The sequence below is a fragment of the Montipora capricornis genome, chromosome 9 (genome assembly GCF_036669925.1).
Source record: "Montipora capricornis isolate CH-2021 chromosome 9, ASM3666992v2, whole genome shotgun sequence".
Classification (NCBI taxonomy): domain Eukaryota; kingdom Metazoa; phylum Cnidaria; class Anthozoa; order Scleractinia; family Acroporidae; genus Montipora; species Montipora capricornis.
The window spans coordinates 9,474,075-9,494,074 of record NC_090891.1 but is presented as its reverse complement, the minus strand read 5'-3'; the positions used below and the strand labels follow the sequence as shown (position 1 = coordinate 9,494,074).

At 37.3% G+C, this 20,000-nt stretch overlaps 1 protein-coding gene across 1 annotated transcript in view; it reads right to left on the bottom strand.

Annotated features, from left to right (window-relative positions):
* The window catches only part of LOC138016848 (phosphatidylinositol 3,4,5-trisphosphate 3-phosphatase TPTE2-like), a 23,346-nt gene that overhangs the window by 3,155 nt on the left and 191 nt on the right, over window positions 1-20,000 (bottom strand). Inside the window, exons 1-12 of the mRNA XM_068864024.1 lie at window positions 19,839-20,000; window positions 14,942-14,989; window positions 14,524-14,602; window positions 12,261-12,334; window positions 10,312-10,425; window positions 10,106-10,196; window positions 8,129-8,192; window positions 7,952-8,016; window positions 5,158-5,218; window positions 2,742-2,823; window positions 2,532-2,620; window positions 990-1,051 (exon numbers count right to left, since the gene is read on the bottom strand). The exon at window positions 19,839-20,000 is cut by the window's right edge and continues 191 nt beyond it. Of these exons, the coding sequence (XP_068720125.1) occupies window positions 990-1,051; window positions 2,532-2,620; window positions 2,742-2,823; window positions 5,158-5,218; window positions 7,952-8,016; window positions 8,129-8,192; window positions 10,106-10,196; window positions 10,312-10,425; window positions 12,261-12,334; window positions 14,524-14,602; window positions 14,942-14,989; window positions 19,839-20,000 (991 nt within the window). The remainder of the gene's footprint in view (window positions 1-989; window positions 1,052-2,531; window positions 2,621-2,741; window positions 2,824-5,157; window positions 5,219-7,951; window positions 8,017-8,128; window positions 8,193-10,105; window positions 10,197-10,311; window positions 10,426-12,260; window positions 12,335-14,523; window positions 14,603-14,941; window positions 14,990-19,838) is intronic.

The following is a 20,000-nucleotide window of genomic DNA, read 5'->3' as shown; positions in this document are numbered from 1 at the left end:
AGAAAGTAACCAGGATAAGTCACAAGTTAGATTAATTCGTTCATTCTTCAATCCTTAGTTTCCTTTTCTCTAGTTTACAACAGCTTTCTTCTTTAACCAAACTCAACTGAACAGAGTTTTTTTTTATTACATGTAAAAGCCTAGTCTTATACTTTGATCTATCATCTTGAAACTTAAACCACTTTTAAATCACTATCACTTAACTTTTAACAAAACAAAAATTAATGTCAATGCCCAGTTCCCGTCCTATAATATTATTTATTTTACAGACCTTTCAATTAGCATGAATGTACATATACATTGGACAGCTGACATCATAACAAAATTATGAAAAAGGCTTGTCTGCATAGCCATCATATTAACCCACCGACGTCTGGGAGTGAGACTAAAAAAAATTTACTTGTCAACTGGGAGCACCCTAGGACGTTTGAGGTGTCAATGGGTTAAGTGACTTTTTTATTTCAGTACAGTAATTCATCAAATGGAAGCAGAATAACAGTGTGTTATTTGAAATTATTTCAAAAGTAATGCACAGTGTCCAACTTTTGAAAAGAACTGCCACAAATTACATGCAAATGAAAGTAAGACAGCAATCGATTTTAAATGCTTTTGTTTTTTTCGCAAGGAATCCATCTCTTAAGCAGTTTTTGTCCATGGCTCCTTGTTACTGTTTCAGGAATAGCCATGTAGATGATGGGTTGCATTTTGTAATTATCAAATTATGAGCAATATAAAACAATTAATTATGAATAACAATTTTAAGTTAACAAGGTAAAGTGAATTAACCATACAGTTTATCTAACAAAACCTCAAAGGAAATTGGAGTAAATCAAATCAAACACTGTTTTTTTAGAGGAGAAAACAGTCAGGTACATGCACACACAGGAGCCCAGGGGTTGTTTCCAGGGTAGAATGGTAAACTACGTAATTGCTTTCACCACCATGTCAACCCTCAAGTAAGCTGTCATCTAACTTATTGAGAACTGCACCTGTGCTTCTTCAAATTGGCCACTTGCAATCAGCCATGCACAAACAGCAGTCCCTGTTCTACCTAAAACAAACCACATAGAAAACAACAATTTGTGTGCATGCAATTATTTTGTGGAAAAGGGTAATCTCTTGTCAAGTCACAGAGTTGTTTAGGTACACAAGAACATCACACAATACATTTAAAGATATACTGATAGCATAATTACATGTATCTTAATAAAGATCTACAAGCATGAAGTTACGCCAGAGCTAGAGATTCTTGTTTTTACAATGTTAGGATTCCTAGTAAATTCAAGGGAAATGATTATTTCAAATTCACGTACAAATTAAGAAACAAACAAGCAAAACAAATTTCGTCAGAGATAAATACTTGAGTGTGGGGATTATAGGAGGGTGGGTAAGTTGTTGTAGTTTTCCCGAATTGCGGATAATTGAAATTGAATTGTCAGATTCTGGGATTCTGGATTCCGGCTTTTAGTGCTGCCGTACTGTTCATCACCGTAAAGGTCCATATTATAGCTGTTTGAGATCAGAGATTAAAAAATGGAAATTCACTCATGGTATACAGTGCACTTTTTTTGTTCAATTGAACAGCATTGCACGCATGTAGACGCAGAAAAGTATGTAAAACATTTCGCCATAAACTATGCAAGCTGGATTATTAAAAGTAGTCTCTAGAAATTTGAACACAGTATGCATGATCCTATTGAGGCTTTGGTATGCCATTTTTCAGGGGCACCCAACGAGCCAGTCCTTCAAAATTCATCAAAACATATCCCATGGCCATAAAATAAACGAAAAGTTATACTTTTTGGAGCAATTTCTCTGCCTGTTGGGAAATTAAATTTTTTATCTGTTCTGCACTCCAAGCAGAAAGAGACCGGAAATTCTGTTTCCCAGCAAGGCCAGGCAGACATTTCCCGGCCAGAATGCATAATAACAACATTCAAGTGCATCATATGCCAAAAGAGGCATGACAACAGGCATCCAATTTACCCTTCAGTGAGACAGTTTCTTTTTACAGCCACCAGATACACACCTGCGGAACACATAATTTGCAGAACACCTCAGTTGGCTGCCCCTGATTTTTATACTGACCACACACCAAAACATGTTTCTAGGGTCCACCACTGACAGTTGTTGCTTTAGGACATAATTTTTGGCTCTTATAAAACCTTTTGCAACATTACCGGTATTTTATTCAATTCCACCTTATAATGAACACCATGCTGGGAACACATTGCCCTCAGAATGTGGCAGGTACAAAAGTCAGAACAGATCTACTCAGATAGTTCACCTTGGATAGAGCGAAAAATGGTTTTGTAAACCAAAATTATTTGATGTTTGCCCCGAGTTCACCAAGTTTAGTATAATTTATAAAGATTAGGGCTGGGGTGATTTATTGAGGCCTTATCATTCTTTTACTCCGATCTGAGTTGATCCAGTCCAACTTTTGTACCTGCTTCTAAGAATGCATGGTTAGCTGATTTTCATTATTCTGAGACTCAAAAGTAAATACAATGTAGATTACTTTTAGTTACCCTTTCCTCCTTTACAGTGAACAGCTACAACATTCTTTGGATCTCTATCAAGCCATTCCCTTACATTATGAGTAAAATACAGCAACTGACTGAAACAGAAGATAAAAACGTAAGTGAATAGCATGATTATCATACACTTGACTCAAATTTGCACACAGTATCCTACCAATCCTGAGGTATCACGGTGATGTAATTATGTATGCTTCTAACCTGAGTCTAGGGACATTGTGGTCATCTATAAGAATTCTCTCCACTCTGTTATGGAACACAGATGGATCGTAACTTCTCTCACCTAACGAAAAAAACAAACTTTAAATATGGTAGGTACAAAATTTGAACACAATGAACTCTGATTGCTCACCCTGGATCGAGTGAAAAATGGTCATGTAAACCAAAACCATTTGACATTTGCCCCAATTTCACCTAGATTAGCTTAAAGATTAGGTCTTGAGGCCTTATCGTTTTTTTAACGTTGATCTGAGGTAAACAATCTGAGTTGATACATTCTGATTTTTGCACATGCCCCTTTAAAAGGTATGTTCTTTAAATGGACAAAGCTATGTAACATTGGATTGGAGAAAACAGATCACAGGAAAGCACTTTCAAATGCATTAGTACTTTGAAGCAACATTTTTTTATTCTGCAAAGCAAGAAATAGCTTCTGTTCATTAGAGTAGTGGGAAAGGAGATATATATAATTATATTGAAATGATCATTGAAGAACGTTTATGTTAACTTTGCCAGAGGAAACAAAGATTGGAAGAAATAACTCCTCCCTACATGATATCATACTAGTCAACTAGACATTTCTTAATTTTGAGGTTGAACTGACTAATGTAACATCTTCAAGAGATTTTTGAATTGAAAATTGACAGGGCTTCTGAAACTTACAATTCATTCAAGGCCTATGGATCGTTTTAACTGTCACGCAATAAAAAAATAAATCGAAAACCATCCAGTGGGAAAAGTCAAGAATTCGTGATGTTGTAGAAGATAAATGAAGAAGACACTTCTCCAAGTTTTAGGCCTGTGCGTTCCCCAAACTTCAGATATTCGTCGAAATGTTTCGCAGAAATTTACAGAGCCCAGTATGAAAATGCCATGTTGGTGCACATCTGTGGTGCACCAATATGGCGGCCGGATAATAGTGTCAACATCTGTTACTTACTTTGGCTATCTAGGCGAGTGATCATCTGTACTGAACAGACAGCTATTTACCTAAGCACTTTTCCTAATGCTTTAAATTCTAAAAAGGCTCAAAACCTTGAGATAAATATGTATTTCTCAATAAACTCGATCGTCGCCTCGTGTCACGCACCGTTATAACTTAGAAATTCAAAATGCTCTGGTTTCCAAACGAAGCATGCTATTGAGCTTTAAAATTGCAAATGGGTTCAAATTTACCGCCTCTTATGCCTGATGAGGATAAAAACTTTCGTGGCTCTTTAGTTTTGGATTTTAGAAAATGATGACGTCACGTGAAAACGATGTATAACGGTACAGGTACCTTGATTTTTGTTGTTTTGTACACATGAACATTTTACACTGATTCAGGCTGTTCATTTTGTTATAATGCATTTTTTGCCCCTATTTCTGTGGCCACACCAATACCGTACTTATTATTAAGAATGTATAATTCAATGTTTCTTTTAATTCTATGTACCATACTTGGATTTTGGTGCACCCTGATTTTTCACAAGACCCAAATCATTAGTTTACATTAAAATAAGACACATGTACATGCATTTGACTGATTCCTGACCTTGTACAACCATGCATGATAGTACATGTATGTACAGAGATAGTGAAAATTACTAAGAATTAGTTTTTTTCTTTAAAATCTGTTGAGAATGCTCCCAGACTTGGTCAATTTGATGCAGGCGACAGCAACAAGGTCTGAAAAGAAGGGTTCTTATTAAATTAATTATTACGTTTCCATTGTCATTGTTGTTGCCACCCCCTCAGATCTCTCCCAGCCTCTTTTCTGGAAAAATGGATCCTTCTGCAGGTATCGGAGCAGAAATTACATAAAACAAAAGAAACAAAAGACAGAAAGAAAAGCAACTCCCAAAGTGACCAAAAATACGATGGGCAGACTGGACTCTGCAGACCAGTAATTTGCAGACTAATTTAAATAATTATGCAGGCTGGTCCATTTTGTCAGTGGCAAATCTTTGCTCGTCGCTAGTCCCTCCTGGTCATTTGAAAAAACACAATGGTTGACAACGTTTTGTGGGGCAGGTACAAAACACACTCATGTCACAGGTCAATAGTCACAGGTCATTGTTATATCAATATATTAAACAACCCTCACCATTTACCAATGCTAGCATTAGGCCTAAGGCCAGCTTTCATGAATTTTTAGGAATCTTTCTGTATTGGTGAAACAATGACCTGTGACCTGTGTTTTGGCCCTGCCCCTGCCCCCCAAAACAATGACAGCAATCGTGTTTTTTTTAAGTGGCCAGGAGGGACTGGTGACGAGTAAAGATTTGCTGCCAACAAAATGGACTGGCCTGCAGATTTCAAGTCTGCAGAATCCAGTCTGCACTTTAGACTTGCCGAAAATACAATGCATTCCGGTACCTGCAATTTCAAGTCAAATGACCTTCAGGACATTACTTACTGCATAAATTGTAAATTTTGTAATGATTTTCATGTTTGGTATCCAAGAAGCGCACAACTTCCTGTAAACAAAATAATAATTGAAAGAAAAAATAATGGTTCGGAGCAATGACTTGATATTAATAGTTGGTTATAATTTCATTTCTTTCATTGCTTTTTTTCAATTTTTCATTATTTTACCACTTTTATTTTCTTTATTTCATTGTTTTTCTTTAAGACATTACCACTTACATACAGTCGCATATATTGCAGTTCAATCTTTTTTACCTGGTTTAAATGTTTTCACACCAGTCCAATTTAGATTTTTCTTTGTCTGATATTCATTATCATAATCTGAACAAAGAAAAATCAAAATTAAACTGGTTTAAACAATTTGGAATCAGGAAAAAAGTCGAACCACAACATTATACCCTTAAGATAGGTTCTCTTCATTTTGAGTTAAAATAAATTTATATGTACACTGTATGATAGTCAAGATGATGATTACTCTGCATTATTGACATAGCTCTTCTTGGAAAAGAATGGGACACAAAGCGCAGATTCTTTGTACAAGGACTGGGGCCTAGAAGGGGAGTCAGGGTGAGTTAGTGGAGGAGTTAGGGGGAGTTAGTGGTCATCAACCATGCCTCCCACCTCTGTGACCCCGGTTCAACTCTGGCTTGGGTGGGCTGAGTTTCAGTCGATCTCAATCTTACTCCGAGGGTTTTTCTCCGGGTACTCCGGCAGGGTTGTATATGAGAGCCGGCAGCCGGCGAAGTTCGCCGGCTTCTTTGTCAGGTTTCGGCGGCTACTTTCATTGTTTGAAGAGTCAAGATATGTAGAGGAGATGATGTTTATGAGGTCTAAACTACTTGGGCTCAATACAAATAAAAATTTGCAGTGCCTATCTTTTCTGAAAACACATAAAAGACTTCTGACTCAAGGGCAGTTTAAAAACGTTATGCTTGAGACTTTCGTTTTGAAAAAATCTTGCTGCGGTGGCAGGAAAGTAGGAACAATATGATTTGTTGTCCGCCATATGGATTTTGATATCTTTAAACAGCCACCGATTGTACCTTACCGGAAGGAAAAATCACTCAAGGACGTTTTAGTCCGCGCAAAACTTCATTTAATCACGCCGCAATCATAAAAAAACTTGTAAACAAAGAAACACTTTCAAAAGGTTTGTTCTCAATCCAGAAGGAAATTTACATATGATGTTCTGCTAGCAACACGCTCAGCCTGCGTTCACGCATCTCTTACCACAACTCAACTGAGGAACAAAACTAGCCCCTGATCATTCACAAAACCGCTCCTTCGTTTTCACTTCGAACCTTTCAGTTGATCATTTATAGCGAACGTAGAAGCTGAGGACTCCTAGACTTTATTTAAACACTGGAACGTAACGCTCCTCGGAGTTAAATCCTACTTGCCCGCGTAAGTGCTTGTCCTCTCGAGGGCATCTCTACGCTTCAACATGACAACGGATCTTTATCCAACGTCACTCTTGATCAACTCTCACTGCTATACAGAACTCCTAAACTCTTCGGAAAATACTACATCACTCTTAAACCGCTCGAGTGATTTTCAATTTTCGAAATTACTACAACCAAGTTCCGCAAGCATATTTTCCCGCTAATTACACAATGGAACGAATGTGTGTCATCTTCACACCTAAACAGGATCGAAACATCCTTTACGCCATTGGCCAATTAGTATCCTCCAATCAGCTTCTTTATTTAACAACCAATCAGAAGCCTTTGCTGGTCTAGTCCTTCAAAGTATGTGCCATGTTTACAAGTTGTCAAGTGGCAATATTTGCCAGGCTCGTTAGCTCCAGCAAAACCACCAAAAAGATACAAAAAATATCACTCAACTTTTTGTTTATAGGGTTGTATTATTGAAATATCACTTCGTCTTTCTTTGAGTAACATGGTTTTCATAGTATAATTGCAGCTTGATTTATCCCCCTAATGTCTGAGTTTCATGGCCCAAAATGCCAGGAAATGCATTTTCTGGCATTCAGTTTTCAAAAATTTTCCGGGGGAGCATGCCCCCAGACCCCCCTAGAAGCGATGGGCTAAAGCCCATCGTGTGGGTTCTCTGGACCCACAACCGCCTACTTTGCAAAAAACTCCCGCTACTTAAAACCTTAAAGAAAACCCTGCTCCGGTTTTCCTCCCTCCTCAAAATCGACTCCCGGTCTATTCCATCAGGCTGTGGTGCTGTGCTCCGATGTCATACACTGTACATGGGTCGTGTTCAGGGGCCGAGCAGCACAGCTCCTTCAGTCCGACCTCGTTGAACTGCATCGTGGCGGTACTTTGCGACGGCCATTAGCAGCGACAATTATTATTATTATTATTATTATTATTATTATTATTATTATGGAACTCTTTGGGTGGACAGATGCCCTTACAATGTACACATTTCGCTCATGAAAGATGACATCCCAAGGGAAAAATTGCCTGATCCAGCCCTTGACAACCTAAGCACTAATGCGGGTGCAAAAATAACAAATGAATACACTCTAAGCTTGTGAAAGGTCTAACAAGAAGAAAAATAGGGCAGGTACAAAAGTTGGACCAGATCAACGCAGATTGATCACCTCGGATTGAGCGAAAAACAGTTTTGTAAGACAAAAGTATTTGACGTTTGCCCAAGGTTAGCTTAAAGATTAGGGCAAGATTTGAAGAAGACAAAAATATATGTATGTTTGGCCCCAATTTGAGTTGGTTTATGAAACTGATGCATACAATTAATTTATATTAACTAAGGTACTTAATTCAATGTTTTTACATAAACATTTAACTTACTGATATTGGATTACGATACAACTTGTGTTTCCCAGATGATGGAAATGACATGGCGATTACTCTCTCTGTTCACGAAATGAAACAAGAACAAAAGAAAATTTTGTTTACTGTCAGCAAAAAAGACAATTGACATCATTCTCTTCACATCCGGAGGGTTAAGCAAAAATGTAGTAGTACCTGTAATGTATGTGAGATCTAAGTCAAAGCCATCATTTCTGTATCTTCTTTTGTTTTGTGACACCTGAAAGGGTAAATTAATTTTGGTGTGGGTGTGAATGCACATCATTGAAACCTTAATATAGACACTTGGATTTTCACCAATAAGTATGTTACAGTAACAGTATGTGCAGCACATATAAATTGAGACCGGGTGCGTACTACCAGGAAATTATAAAATTAAAGGAGTTTTCCAGGGTACAAACTTGGAAATTTCACATCAACATTCCTTTAGAACAAGACTAACTAGTCACATGTACTTGCTAAATCAAAGTGTACGAAGAGACTTTTTCAAAGTTTTCTCGTTCGTTTCTTCTTTTAATTTGTCATCAACAAACTTGAGTTCCTCAGCTTCTTGGTGTACAAACTGCATTCTTTTTAACACTGCAACTAATATTAAGGACAGTGCCTACTACTGTTATTGCGCATATGTTCTGCGCATCTTGAGATACTCGGGTTTCCTATCGGCGATGCTTACTAATTAATACAGGGATATTTTTGCGCTGTTTAAAACTACATGTATCCGAAGAAAGTAGATCTTAGTAAGTACTCTTGGTATCCAAAAAGAAAACTGGGAGCAACCATGCATTCTTGAGAGATAAGAATATTAAGCTTCAATTTGAGAAAGAACATCATACATTGCTTTGCATTTTAAAGCTTTTTACAAATGTTTTTTTATGAATTATATTCGGAAAATGCGTGGTTACCTTCAATTTACTTTTTTGGATTTCAATGACACTTGTTAAGATCTACATTTCCTGGCTGCATAATCATAAACCGGGCAAAAAATACCTTTGAATTAGTTGGTACTTTAATACATAAATTTAAAGAGTTTTCCAGGGTCCTGGGAGAAATTTTCAGAAAACTAGGAGTGTTCCAGGAGTTCCAGGAGTAGTGCAAACACTGTTGATACAATTTGATTCAATTTAATTTGGCTAGTTTTGAACAGAGGTGCAAGGTGAACCTCCCCTACGTTAGGTATTATCACCTTGTGCTTCTACTTCCAAGACCTCCCATAATGGTAGACGGATGCTCTACCTTCCGAACCAACTGGTTCAGTTGCTGGCCATTGGTGGTGACCAAGAAGACAAGTCTGCTCATAGAGGCCAGTCTCAGGTGCATTCACCATTACACGTCGTAGCTCTAGGTTCAAAATTATTATTGTTTGCAGACACAGCCTGCTTTACTGGGACCTCTTTTGTCACTTAAAAGCTTTTCAAATTTTCTCCCCCTTCTCCTTAGCCTGTGTAGCAAGCGCTACAAGGAAGGGGGGGGGGAGGAGGGGAAAAGAGTGAGGCAGAGCGAGTGCTGAAATGGAAGAGCCCTGATTTCATCTCACCTCTCACTTCCTCCCCTTTTAAAACTTACTACCGTTCACTCCCCAGATACACCTTGGTTTATGCTTTATATCTGGTTTAAACGTACTATTTTGGTTTAAAAACACCAGATTTAATGGAACAAAAAATTATAATGAAGGTTGAATGAACAGTTCAAGAGGACATTACTGGCAGTCATAACAGAGAGAATTAAACTGATAAGGGACTCCACCCTGCGAGCAGAGCCTCCTTTTGTCATTTTCTTTACTGAGGAGGAGAAAAGGAGGCTCTGCCTGAATCGTGTCAACTCTTTGAAGCCGCCGCAGCCCGAACTTCTGGACTAGTCAATCTTGTTTTCTCTCGTCAAACTGGTTTCTCCAGTGCGAGCGTCCGTTAAGCGACAAAACCGATGGTTATAATTGAGCCCGCTGACATGAAAAACCAAGATGGCCGCGGGATCTGGTATATAAGGCTTGGGTTCGAGACTGTATCCTGGCAACATGCAGCGCATATTCAATAAAGATCTTACTCGATTCATGCAGAGCCTTTCTCAAGAACGCCAAAATCGAGCAAGCAAAAGAAAGGCTCTGCTAGCAGGGTGAAGGGACTCATGCATTCTCACCATTCTTCTTGTTGCTCTTTCCAGCTGATCTTTTTCAGTTATGATTCTTATAAAGAGCAAAATACGAACCAGACGAGCTGCTACAATAAGTCTGTAAAGAGGCAAAATTAGACTCAAGCATGTTCTTGATGAAAAAAACTAGCAAATCAATGAAAAAAATTCCAGAAAAACTGTGACAATAGACTGAAAACTATGTCTTCCCTTACTTTGCATAGCCATGTGACTGTAATGTTAGAAGAGAGAAGACAATGGTAAGAGTGAATGATACAAGAATCACAATCAAATCTAAGATTTCCAGCCATCTGTGAAAGAACAACAATCTGCCACAACAACAACAAAAAACAATTCAGCAATGTTAATATCAGGTGACCAGTCAATATAGAAAAAATAGGAAATATCTACAGTTGATTTTACCAGGACTTTAAGAAATGCAGGATAAATAATTATTGACCTTTGGACGTTTTTCTAAGGAATACAAAGACAAGAAAAGACAGCCCAGCCCAGCATAAAGTGGCATGTACTGTACCTGAAAGGTCATGTTTTAATGAAGGGAACATTGACTGACTAGCCAACCCATTGACTCCTCAGGCCTTACTGGATGGTACAAAACATGGACCCCCAATCTGGAACCCCTTCTGGACTCCCATTTGGACCCCATTATGGACCCCCTCAAAAATTAATGAAAACAATATGTAAATACCTGGTAGAACTTGTGAGCTCACTAAGCATTGAAAACTCCACTCTTTCCAAGATGTACAGTGTACTCAATATTTTTATTTCTGACACCCATTTTCAATTAACACTGTATTTGCATCATGTTCATACCGTAAACGTCCATGTATAAGCCGCATCCGTAGATAAGCCGCACCCCGAATTTAGAAGCGCAGATTTTGGAAAAAAATGTAATGCAATAAAGTTTGAAGTTCCAGTAACTTTCTATTGCTATAAACCAACAAGGACAAACAATCAAGGTTTCACCATAAAGTTGAAATTCCTGCGATTGAAACAAAACGAACGAGTGCTTAGTAGCCAAGCTTTAAATGTGGGGAGGAGTCTGGGCCAGGGCCTGGGTATCATGACCACGTCAAAAAAGATGTTTGGAAACCCGCAATAGGCGAAAAAATTCATGCGGAACAGGAGCTTGATAATGCAGTCGACAAATTTGCCGAGAAGGTGGTCAAGGACAACGAAACAGAAGGTCATTTACCTCGCGAGTACTCACGAATTTTGTGGTATTTTATCGCATGTGGCGGAAAGATATGCATGGAAGTGACTGGGCGAAGGCGTCACTGCAAACAGCTGAGCGGAGGAATGGAGATTCCTTGTAGGTTGGTGTTTACTTGTTCGAGTAAAGCGAAAATTAATCGCTTGAAAGAACTCTTGGAGAGCAAGATTCGCTGATAAACACTCGAAGACACAAACTGCTCCTTTAGGAGCCACCACTCATTAAAAAGTCAATGAACAACAGCAACATGCTCTCAGTTTCTTTTATGTTTCTTTACTTTAAAACTCCAAACACAGATGTATCCATGGATAAGCCGCACCCTTGATTTATGGCTTCAATTTTGTGAAAAAAAAGTGTGGCTTATACATGGACGTTTACGGTATATACCTGCCAATTCTCCCGGTTTTTCCGGGAGTCTCCAAGTTTTTCATCAAATTTCCCAGTCTCCCGGTTAGAGATTCATGGCCTTTTTCAAAACTCTTAAATTACTTTCTTTTTATTTTCGAGATGTCAAAAAGGAAAATAAAACAAGAGGTGGATTGAGCTGTTCTCAATTGAAAAATGTAAAACAGAGTAATCAAATTGATGTATCTTAAAAGAGTATCGTAATTGGTCAGAAATCAAGCAATCAAATTGAACAGTATGGTAGGAAGTTGGCGCGGTTATGGGAAAAATAGCATGCTGTTCCAGGGTTCTCTCGAAAATTTTAAGTAGACGGAGAAAAATTTCAAGTAGGCAAAAATTCCTTTTCTTGCCAAGATGGCCCCAAAAAATGCATCCATTATTTTCACCTTTTTTTTTAAATGTCAAGCTTACTTAGCCAGTGCAAAAGCACACTCCAGTGCATTCTGTATACTTGTAGAGACTGCAAATTCAAATCAAAGTAAAACTAGGCATTCTGTCGTTAATGATACATGTATATTTACTCACCCTAAAGCAAATATCCGAAGAAGCACCTCAAGTAAAAAGTAAGTTACTATTATTATTGAAATTATCTCCAGAGTCTGCAAAGAAAATTGTAAAATAAAGAATTCAGAACTACAGTATGTGCAAGAATTCATGACTGCAATGTAAATATTATGTCCCCTATAGATTGAAGTAAGTACCGAGGGTGCCAGAGAAAAACTTTTTCCAAGGCAAAGACCCAGGACTGAAAAAAACCTCTCATGGCACGAACCTGGAGCATCAGTTCCTTGTGGGAAATTAGTTCAAAAATTGAACATAACATTTGAGAGAGTTTCGGACTGGATAAATCAAAAAGCCTGTTTTCAACAAATGATGCAACAAAGTGTTACATGACTTTGCCCTGAGAGGTATTCTGCCAAGCCACTTCAAAAGAAAGCTTACGATAATTATGGTCCATGTACTATGTGCTGCCTTCATAAATGCCTCCATATTCAGAATAACAGCTTTGACAATGCAAAAAGAACTATTTTAACCAAAGTTAAATTTGCTTATTGATTTGGCATATGAGAGAGCTCTCAAGCTCTTTTAACAATGATTAAGGAAATTAACTCATTTGAAATTTGTGAGAACAAGTTGAGCTTGCCAACAGGAACAGAGGAATTACCAGTAGTGATGAAACATGGTAAGGGAATATTTTTGCATTTCGAAGTGTTGCATACTACACTTTAGGCAATGATCTCTTTGTTTTCGAGATCCTGTTTTAAAACACATTCAACAATAAAATCATGCTATTCAGAAAACAAATTCTCCTAAAATTAACCAAACTTCATGCAACCGAAAATCAATACAATATTGTTTAAACTGCTCCAAACTTATGAACAGGGCATTTATACAATTTGTAATACACTTCAGTGCATGTGTCAAGTGAGAATTCAGCCTGGCAGGCCAAAACTGGTTTGACCAGAAATCTGAATTGACTTTTTGCATGGAACTGACGCTTCTAGCAGTCCTAGGCTATTATACAAGAATATCACTTTTAAACATAATATTGGTTGCACAGTGCCCTTCAATAACAGTCTATGGTCAGTGAAACTCACCATGCAGCTATTTCACTCAAATCTGCTGCCTACATGTATGTATGTGAGAAACATACTCGATCGAACACAAACATTGGATAGGCCAGTTGACCTATATTCATAAAAGAAGACTTCTGACATTCTGAGAGGGCCACCTTTCCAATAATTATTTCCTCAGAGGAGCAGGCCTCAAGTTACCTTATCAACCCATATTGTGAACATTTTCATGTAAAGTTCCCCTTGCAAGTAAAGAAACAATTTGCAAAAAAAAGCTGTAAATTAACAACATTTGTCGCAAGTGGAGGTCAGGTGCCCAAAACAACCCTACGGTTGGCCAGGAACCCAACCCCTGTGAGAGGGAACCACCCCCATGGCCAGCAGTATCCACAACCCAGCCATGAACCCCCCTCCCTCCCCACCCCAATGAGGGAAAAACAAAATAATTACAATAAGACAACAACATGGGCACCAGTCACACTGAAAGACATTCAGTGGAACCCAATCAAAATAGACTAAAGTATAATAATAATAATAATAATAATAATAATAATAATAATAATAATAATGAAAACCATTGAAATTAAGAAACGAAAAAACTGGCAAATAAAATGAGCCGAGATGACTGCAAACATGCCCAGACTATAACAAGCCCCAACTACAGTACCAAGATATAGAATGGGAGGGGAGGGAGGGTGGGGAGGGAGGGAGGGGGAACGTAATCCCAAACAAACCAGCAACTAAACGCTCCGTTAACCACTCAGTAAAATACCACCGAGCTGCATGTGTGTTTAGTAGACTGCTGTCCGTTGCTAAAGGACCGACCTTAGCAACCAGAGCCGCTGACTGCACGCACTGCAGATAGGGGTGTAATAGGGCTGAAAAGGCTTGGAAAAACAACACAATGCTAAAAAAACCAACGCTAAGACGCAATGCAACGTTATACAACAACGCCCACAGGCTGAAAACAACACTACGCTAAACAACAACGCCCACGGCTATAATGCTAACTCCTCATTCTTAACTAAATTGTATTGAACCCATTGATTCCCAGGGGTTCCCCATTGACGAGTGAAATCATCTGGCGTTAGACAGAGTAAAATACTAAGTCTGGCAGGTTTAGGCCGGTTTAGATATCAAAGGGTTAACCACCTTTAAATTTCACTTATTTATGGTTAAACAATTAATTCTCACAGGCATTTTATTATAATTACCTTCTCTGAATGTGATTCAGTGGCCAAGTCAATAATAACAATGATAACATCAGCCAGCACCAGCAGCAGACTAAATACTCTGGAACAAAGAAATAAACAGCATTGATGTTCCCTTCATCTGTTGGTTGTTTTATTCAATAAAAGCCCACTTGTAAACATAAAAAAATGACGACAAATTAAGACCAAACCAAATTTAAAGAAAAAGCTAAGACAAAATTATTCATTTCCTCCAAGATGTGTTTTTGGTAAGTCTCTAATAGCCAAAGAATGTTCCAAGGAAAAAGTTTTCAAACTCAGTACCTTTAGTGGAAATTCTCTTGTGATAAAAACATAGCTTCCTATTTTCTAACACCACATTTTTGGTTAGAATTATGGCAGTGATCTTCAACATTCTATTTTATACAACATTTTGCTTCACCTGAAACAGAAATGCTCCACAATTCTTCTAATGTTCTCCCTAAATTTCCTGCAAAAGGAAAAAAAATGTTTGAGTGATTACCATGACGTGAAAACACTTAAACTATCACAGGTACAGTGTATAATACATTTCACAATAATTGTCTAAATTCTCGTGCACTCATTGGCTAATTTTTATAATCAACATAAGTACAGACAGATAACATTTCAATCTGTGTAACTGTCAAACTGTCCACTTTTTTACCAATGAAACTTTATTGTCTGTTTTTAGCAGCCAATCACAAGTGAGAAAAGCTATTGACAATGTTCGCATCAATTTGAATAAAATTCATGTTTACAGCTATTTAATGCATCTTTTCCGCTCATCTTAACCCAGCAATTAATCCATAGACTCCTTGAGGGTTCCCCATTAACAAGTACAATTGTCTGTCATTAGACAAAGTAAAATACTAAGTATGGCAGGTTTAGGCCAGTTTAGGGGTGAATGGGTTGACCATTTTGAGGTTTTGTTATGACGATGTTATGGCGCAATTTATCATCAATAAGAGGACAGATGCATAAAAAACTGACATCAACTTGTTAATTCATGCTCAGGAAAGTCATGATTTGAAGAAAAAATTGAGTTTAAAAAATAGATCACGTATAACAACAACAACAACAACAGAGACTTTATTTTAACAATAGTGAAAAACGCCTTTGTAGCCCACAGTTAGCAGAGCTATTCTAGGCGGGCTACTTTAAAAACTGACACTGTATGATAAATAAGCTCTCACACACACACACACATTGAATAAATAAACAAGTAATTAATAATAAATAATAGAAATAATTGTGTAAAAGTTATAACTAATCCTGATACATATAAATTGCGTTAGCCTGAGAGGAAAATAAGGGAAAAGACTCTTAACAGGTTGAAAAGGAAGCTGATCAATTAACATACAAACATACATCTTTTTTCTCAGGGCACAGTAAAACGGGGCTGGCTATACAGGTACTGCACAAATGAAGTGTACTTGGGGATTTGCATGTAGATAGAAGTCGGGAGTCACAAAAAAGTCACCGGCGATTCCAAATAAATTCCAGGCGATCAAGTAATTTGAGTTTTTGGGATTTAGTAATCTATTTCTTTATTTGTGGAAAAGCACATGTACTACACACTCAAACTGTACTAGACTGAGAATCGCTGTAGAAATGTCCCAAACTAAAGCTTGATTCAGAAAACAGTCTAAATGAGCAAACACCCGAAAACAATTAATAAAGATCACACGAACATCTTGTGTGACGTCTGCTAATTTGTTTCCCTTTTGCTTTGCCCGTATTCTATTAATTATACCTCCAAATCTAGTAAACTGAAATATCACATTTAGCGAGAGATATGTAAAAGCAAAACTTTCCATCTTCTGTTTGTGTAACAGACCTTTTCTTATTATTGGTAAATTTGACTATTGCTAATTTGTCGATTCCTATAAATATGTACATGTAGTACTACATGTACTTGCTACAATATTTATTTTATAGGCTGTGATCATATATATTTTTTAATAAATAAACTACATTTCCATCATTACAGTAACTGGTTGTATTCTCACAAACTTTACTTTGTTTTAGAAATTTCTAGAACTTTTTAGGAATTTTTTTTTGTTCATCCAAGATTTTAAACACTCCATTTTGAAGAATGATTCGCATGTGTTTGGTAAAAAGCTCATTGGCCAGTGGTACTTCTACAACTTTGTGTGTGTGAAATGTGTAAATTTATGTAAACCTACTGGATTTACCCGTGTATAAGTCGACCCCCCATTTTTGATTGCCAAAAAAGCAATTGCTTAATTTCTTTGTTAAATGTTCATGGGGTTACTAATCTTGTATTCTTCAATTTACACAAAAAAATCAGGGCCTCAAGCCTTTAATAGTTTTGTGGTTCAGCAGTTGTTGTATACATTTGTATGCGGGCATTTTGTCCTTGAGTTTCAAAAAAGTTCTCAGAAAATCGAACATGTAAACCTCAAACTAACCTGTTTCATTGTTCAAGGATAAAGGGCTTTAGAGGACCGGATAAGCACAACATCACAGAAGATGCAGGAGTCAATCTTTGAAAATAACTTCAAAAACGATGCGAAATGTGCAAGGTTTAATTGGTCCTTGACTTATAATTTCTCACATGACAAACAAAACAAAACTCATGAACCAAACAATATGAAGTTTGCAAAAGCATTTAAATCAGCCAGCTTTGTATAAAGAATAAAAGACAATCGTTACCAACCAGCATTTTCAGGCAACACAAGTGACGATGCTTCCACGCAAACATGAGGTATTGCGCCAGGTTACTAAGCCATTGAACGATCGTGTTTAATTTGAAGAACCAGAAATGCCTTTCAGAGCTTTCTGCCTTTGGAAAATGAAAATTTCCAGTGTCTATTTCATATTAAATTTGTGCTTGTGAGTATCTTCAACATTTAGAGTTGGACAAATCCTTTTCATTTTAACTGGAATTGCTTACATTCATTTTGAAGTCTTTTGTCCACTGCGTTCATTATCCTCAAGACAACATGATTATATTAATTTTGAATAAATTATTCAGCTGGAACTTACCGGTAGCTCTAAATCTTTGACCAGTGTAAAAGTCGAGGGCGATTTTTGGAGGTTCTTTTGAGGCCATAAAAGGTCGACTTATACACAAGTAAATACAGTAGTTTGTATTTCAAGTGTGTCAGGCAACATACATACATTTAGGTATAAGCTGAAATGTCAGGGGAAAAGAGGAAAAGTGATTCTGAAGTGCTTGGTACAAGGAAATTGTTCAAAAAAATTCTTCATCTGCCACAGCTACTTCATCAAACTCTGGCAGACCAAGACTGTGAACATTAGACGAAAGCACTATTACTACGACAGAATCAGAAACAAGATACTGAGAGCACCTGTTCAAACGAAGTGACATTAATTTTTTTCATGTAATTAAAAAGCAATTTATTATAAGAAATTGTCTGAAAACATAACCTAAATGTAAAATCCTAAAATCAAGGAAAAGGCATTTCCGAGAGTAGATTTCAAAATTTTCCAGCTGGGCATGCCCCCAGACCCCCCTAGAAGGGACACGCAACAGGCTTGTCCAACTGGGCCTTTGGCCCAAATTAAGTACCCACCTGTTACGTGCAAATTAGTCTTTGCAAAATTTTAGCGAAATCCCTGGTACTCTGCCTTTACTTTGGATGATTCCTGCCAGGTTCAACGGACTGGTTATTTATAAATATTAATGGTGCTAATATTTATGAATAAAAAAGACACAAAAATGAAAAATTAAATTTTTCAGTCAGTTACCGACCCACACTTAAGAAGCTTTCAACAAAAAAATTTTCATTTTTAACAAAAAATGTGGTACAGTTGCCGTACCCCATACCCAGGTCCAGGGTTCTCAAGTAGATCAGTTTGTCAATCAACTGCAGTGTTACAGCTGAAAATAGCCCCTAGAAACAACTGTCACAAATTATAATGAGAACCCTGCAGGTCTTATTAGTTTTGGTTTGTTTAAGCTTATGACTGTGATTTCAGTTTGTGTGGAAAATGATGATGAAGGTTAACTAACTTTTTTTATTAAGGATAGCACCTAATACTTTATTTTGTTCCTTGCATAAATTGAGAAAAATATTGAACAAAGAATAAAATGAAGGTTCTAACTGCAAATTTTGATCTGACTGATAGGCATTCAACACTTGGAACATAATTATTAAAAAAGCTAAGGGATAAAGAACATAATTATAGCCAATACATATACTGTGATACAGTGTATTTTGCACCAAAAATGTTCTTTGTGGTTAACGTAAACTTTTGTGAATGCTTTTGCAAGCAATAAATTAAATGCAGATTATTTGTGTCACACTATGGAACGTTCCTAAGACAAAGTTTCAGTACCTGTCGATGTGTTATAAGAGGACTATGAAAATGCTTTTGCAATCAATTTTAGCAAATTACTTGTCAAAGCTAGAATAATGTCCTAAAAGGATTCACTTTGCCACAGAACTCACCTAGGGAATATTGTGCAGGTGAGAGACTTTGACACATCGCTTATTCATTATCATACATGGAATGCAAATCCAAACGCAAGTGACATTCACAAGTATAATTCAAATGCAAGGAACTTTAAGGTAAGCGACAGAGGTGCGCTGGGAGTCCTTTTTTTTTTTTCTAAATAGCAAGTGAAGCTAGCTGATGCCATCTTGGTAGCATGGATCTGGTATTCTGTGTTTGCATTGCTTGGTTCACATACAAACCCAAGCACAATTGCAAGTGAAATAAAATGAAAATATCTCAATACACTACAATGGTGCCTGCACTTGCATTTGCATTGCAGTAGTTCACAGAAGTATTGCACTTACAAGTGTCATAAGTATGAACCTACAGTAGCTTTAGCCTTCTACAGCATCTCAGTTTATTAGTGATTGTGCGATAATTATGTAAAAACAAAGGATAAAAAGCACTGAAGCAACACTTCTCTATTAGACAATGCAATGGTCACGAACCCAGCACGAGTAAGCCTGTAAACATGTACCATGCATTGCTCAAACAATAGTTAATGAGCTGTAGGGAGGTTAGGGAGTCTTTACCTGTCACATAAATAGAAACTTTTTCGCAAGGATAAATTGTTGCGCCAGATTCATAGACCATGCAGATTAATTCATGAAACACGGAAACGTTCCGCACGCTCACACAAAATGGTAAGATATGAGTTATTAAAGAACCTAAAAAGAGTAATAATCAAACGAGTAATTCAAGGAAAGCCGCAAGAATATCACCTTAAAATCGCATCTGTACATACACAGAAGGCACACACTGATTACAAAATTCTTTAAGATTAAACTTTACGCGCGAATCACAGGACTCGCATGAATATATTTTTCACCTACCCAAGGCAATTGGTGTTCTCCCAGTGTTTTGCAGGATCGCTCCAAGAGCTTAAAGAAGCATCAGTGACAAAGCAAATATGCTTGGACTGGATCGAGACTTGAACAAATTCATCTTCTTCAGTTTCGTCCACCTCCTTCAAATCCTCGTCCTGACCATCTTCA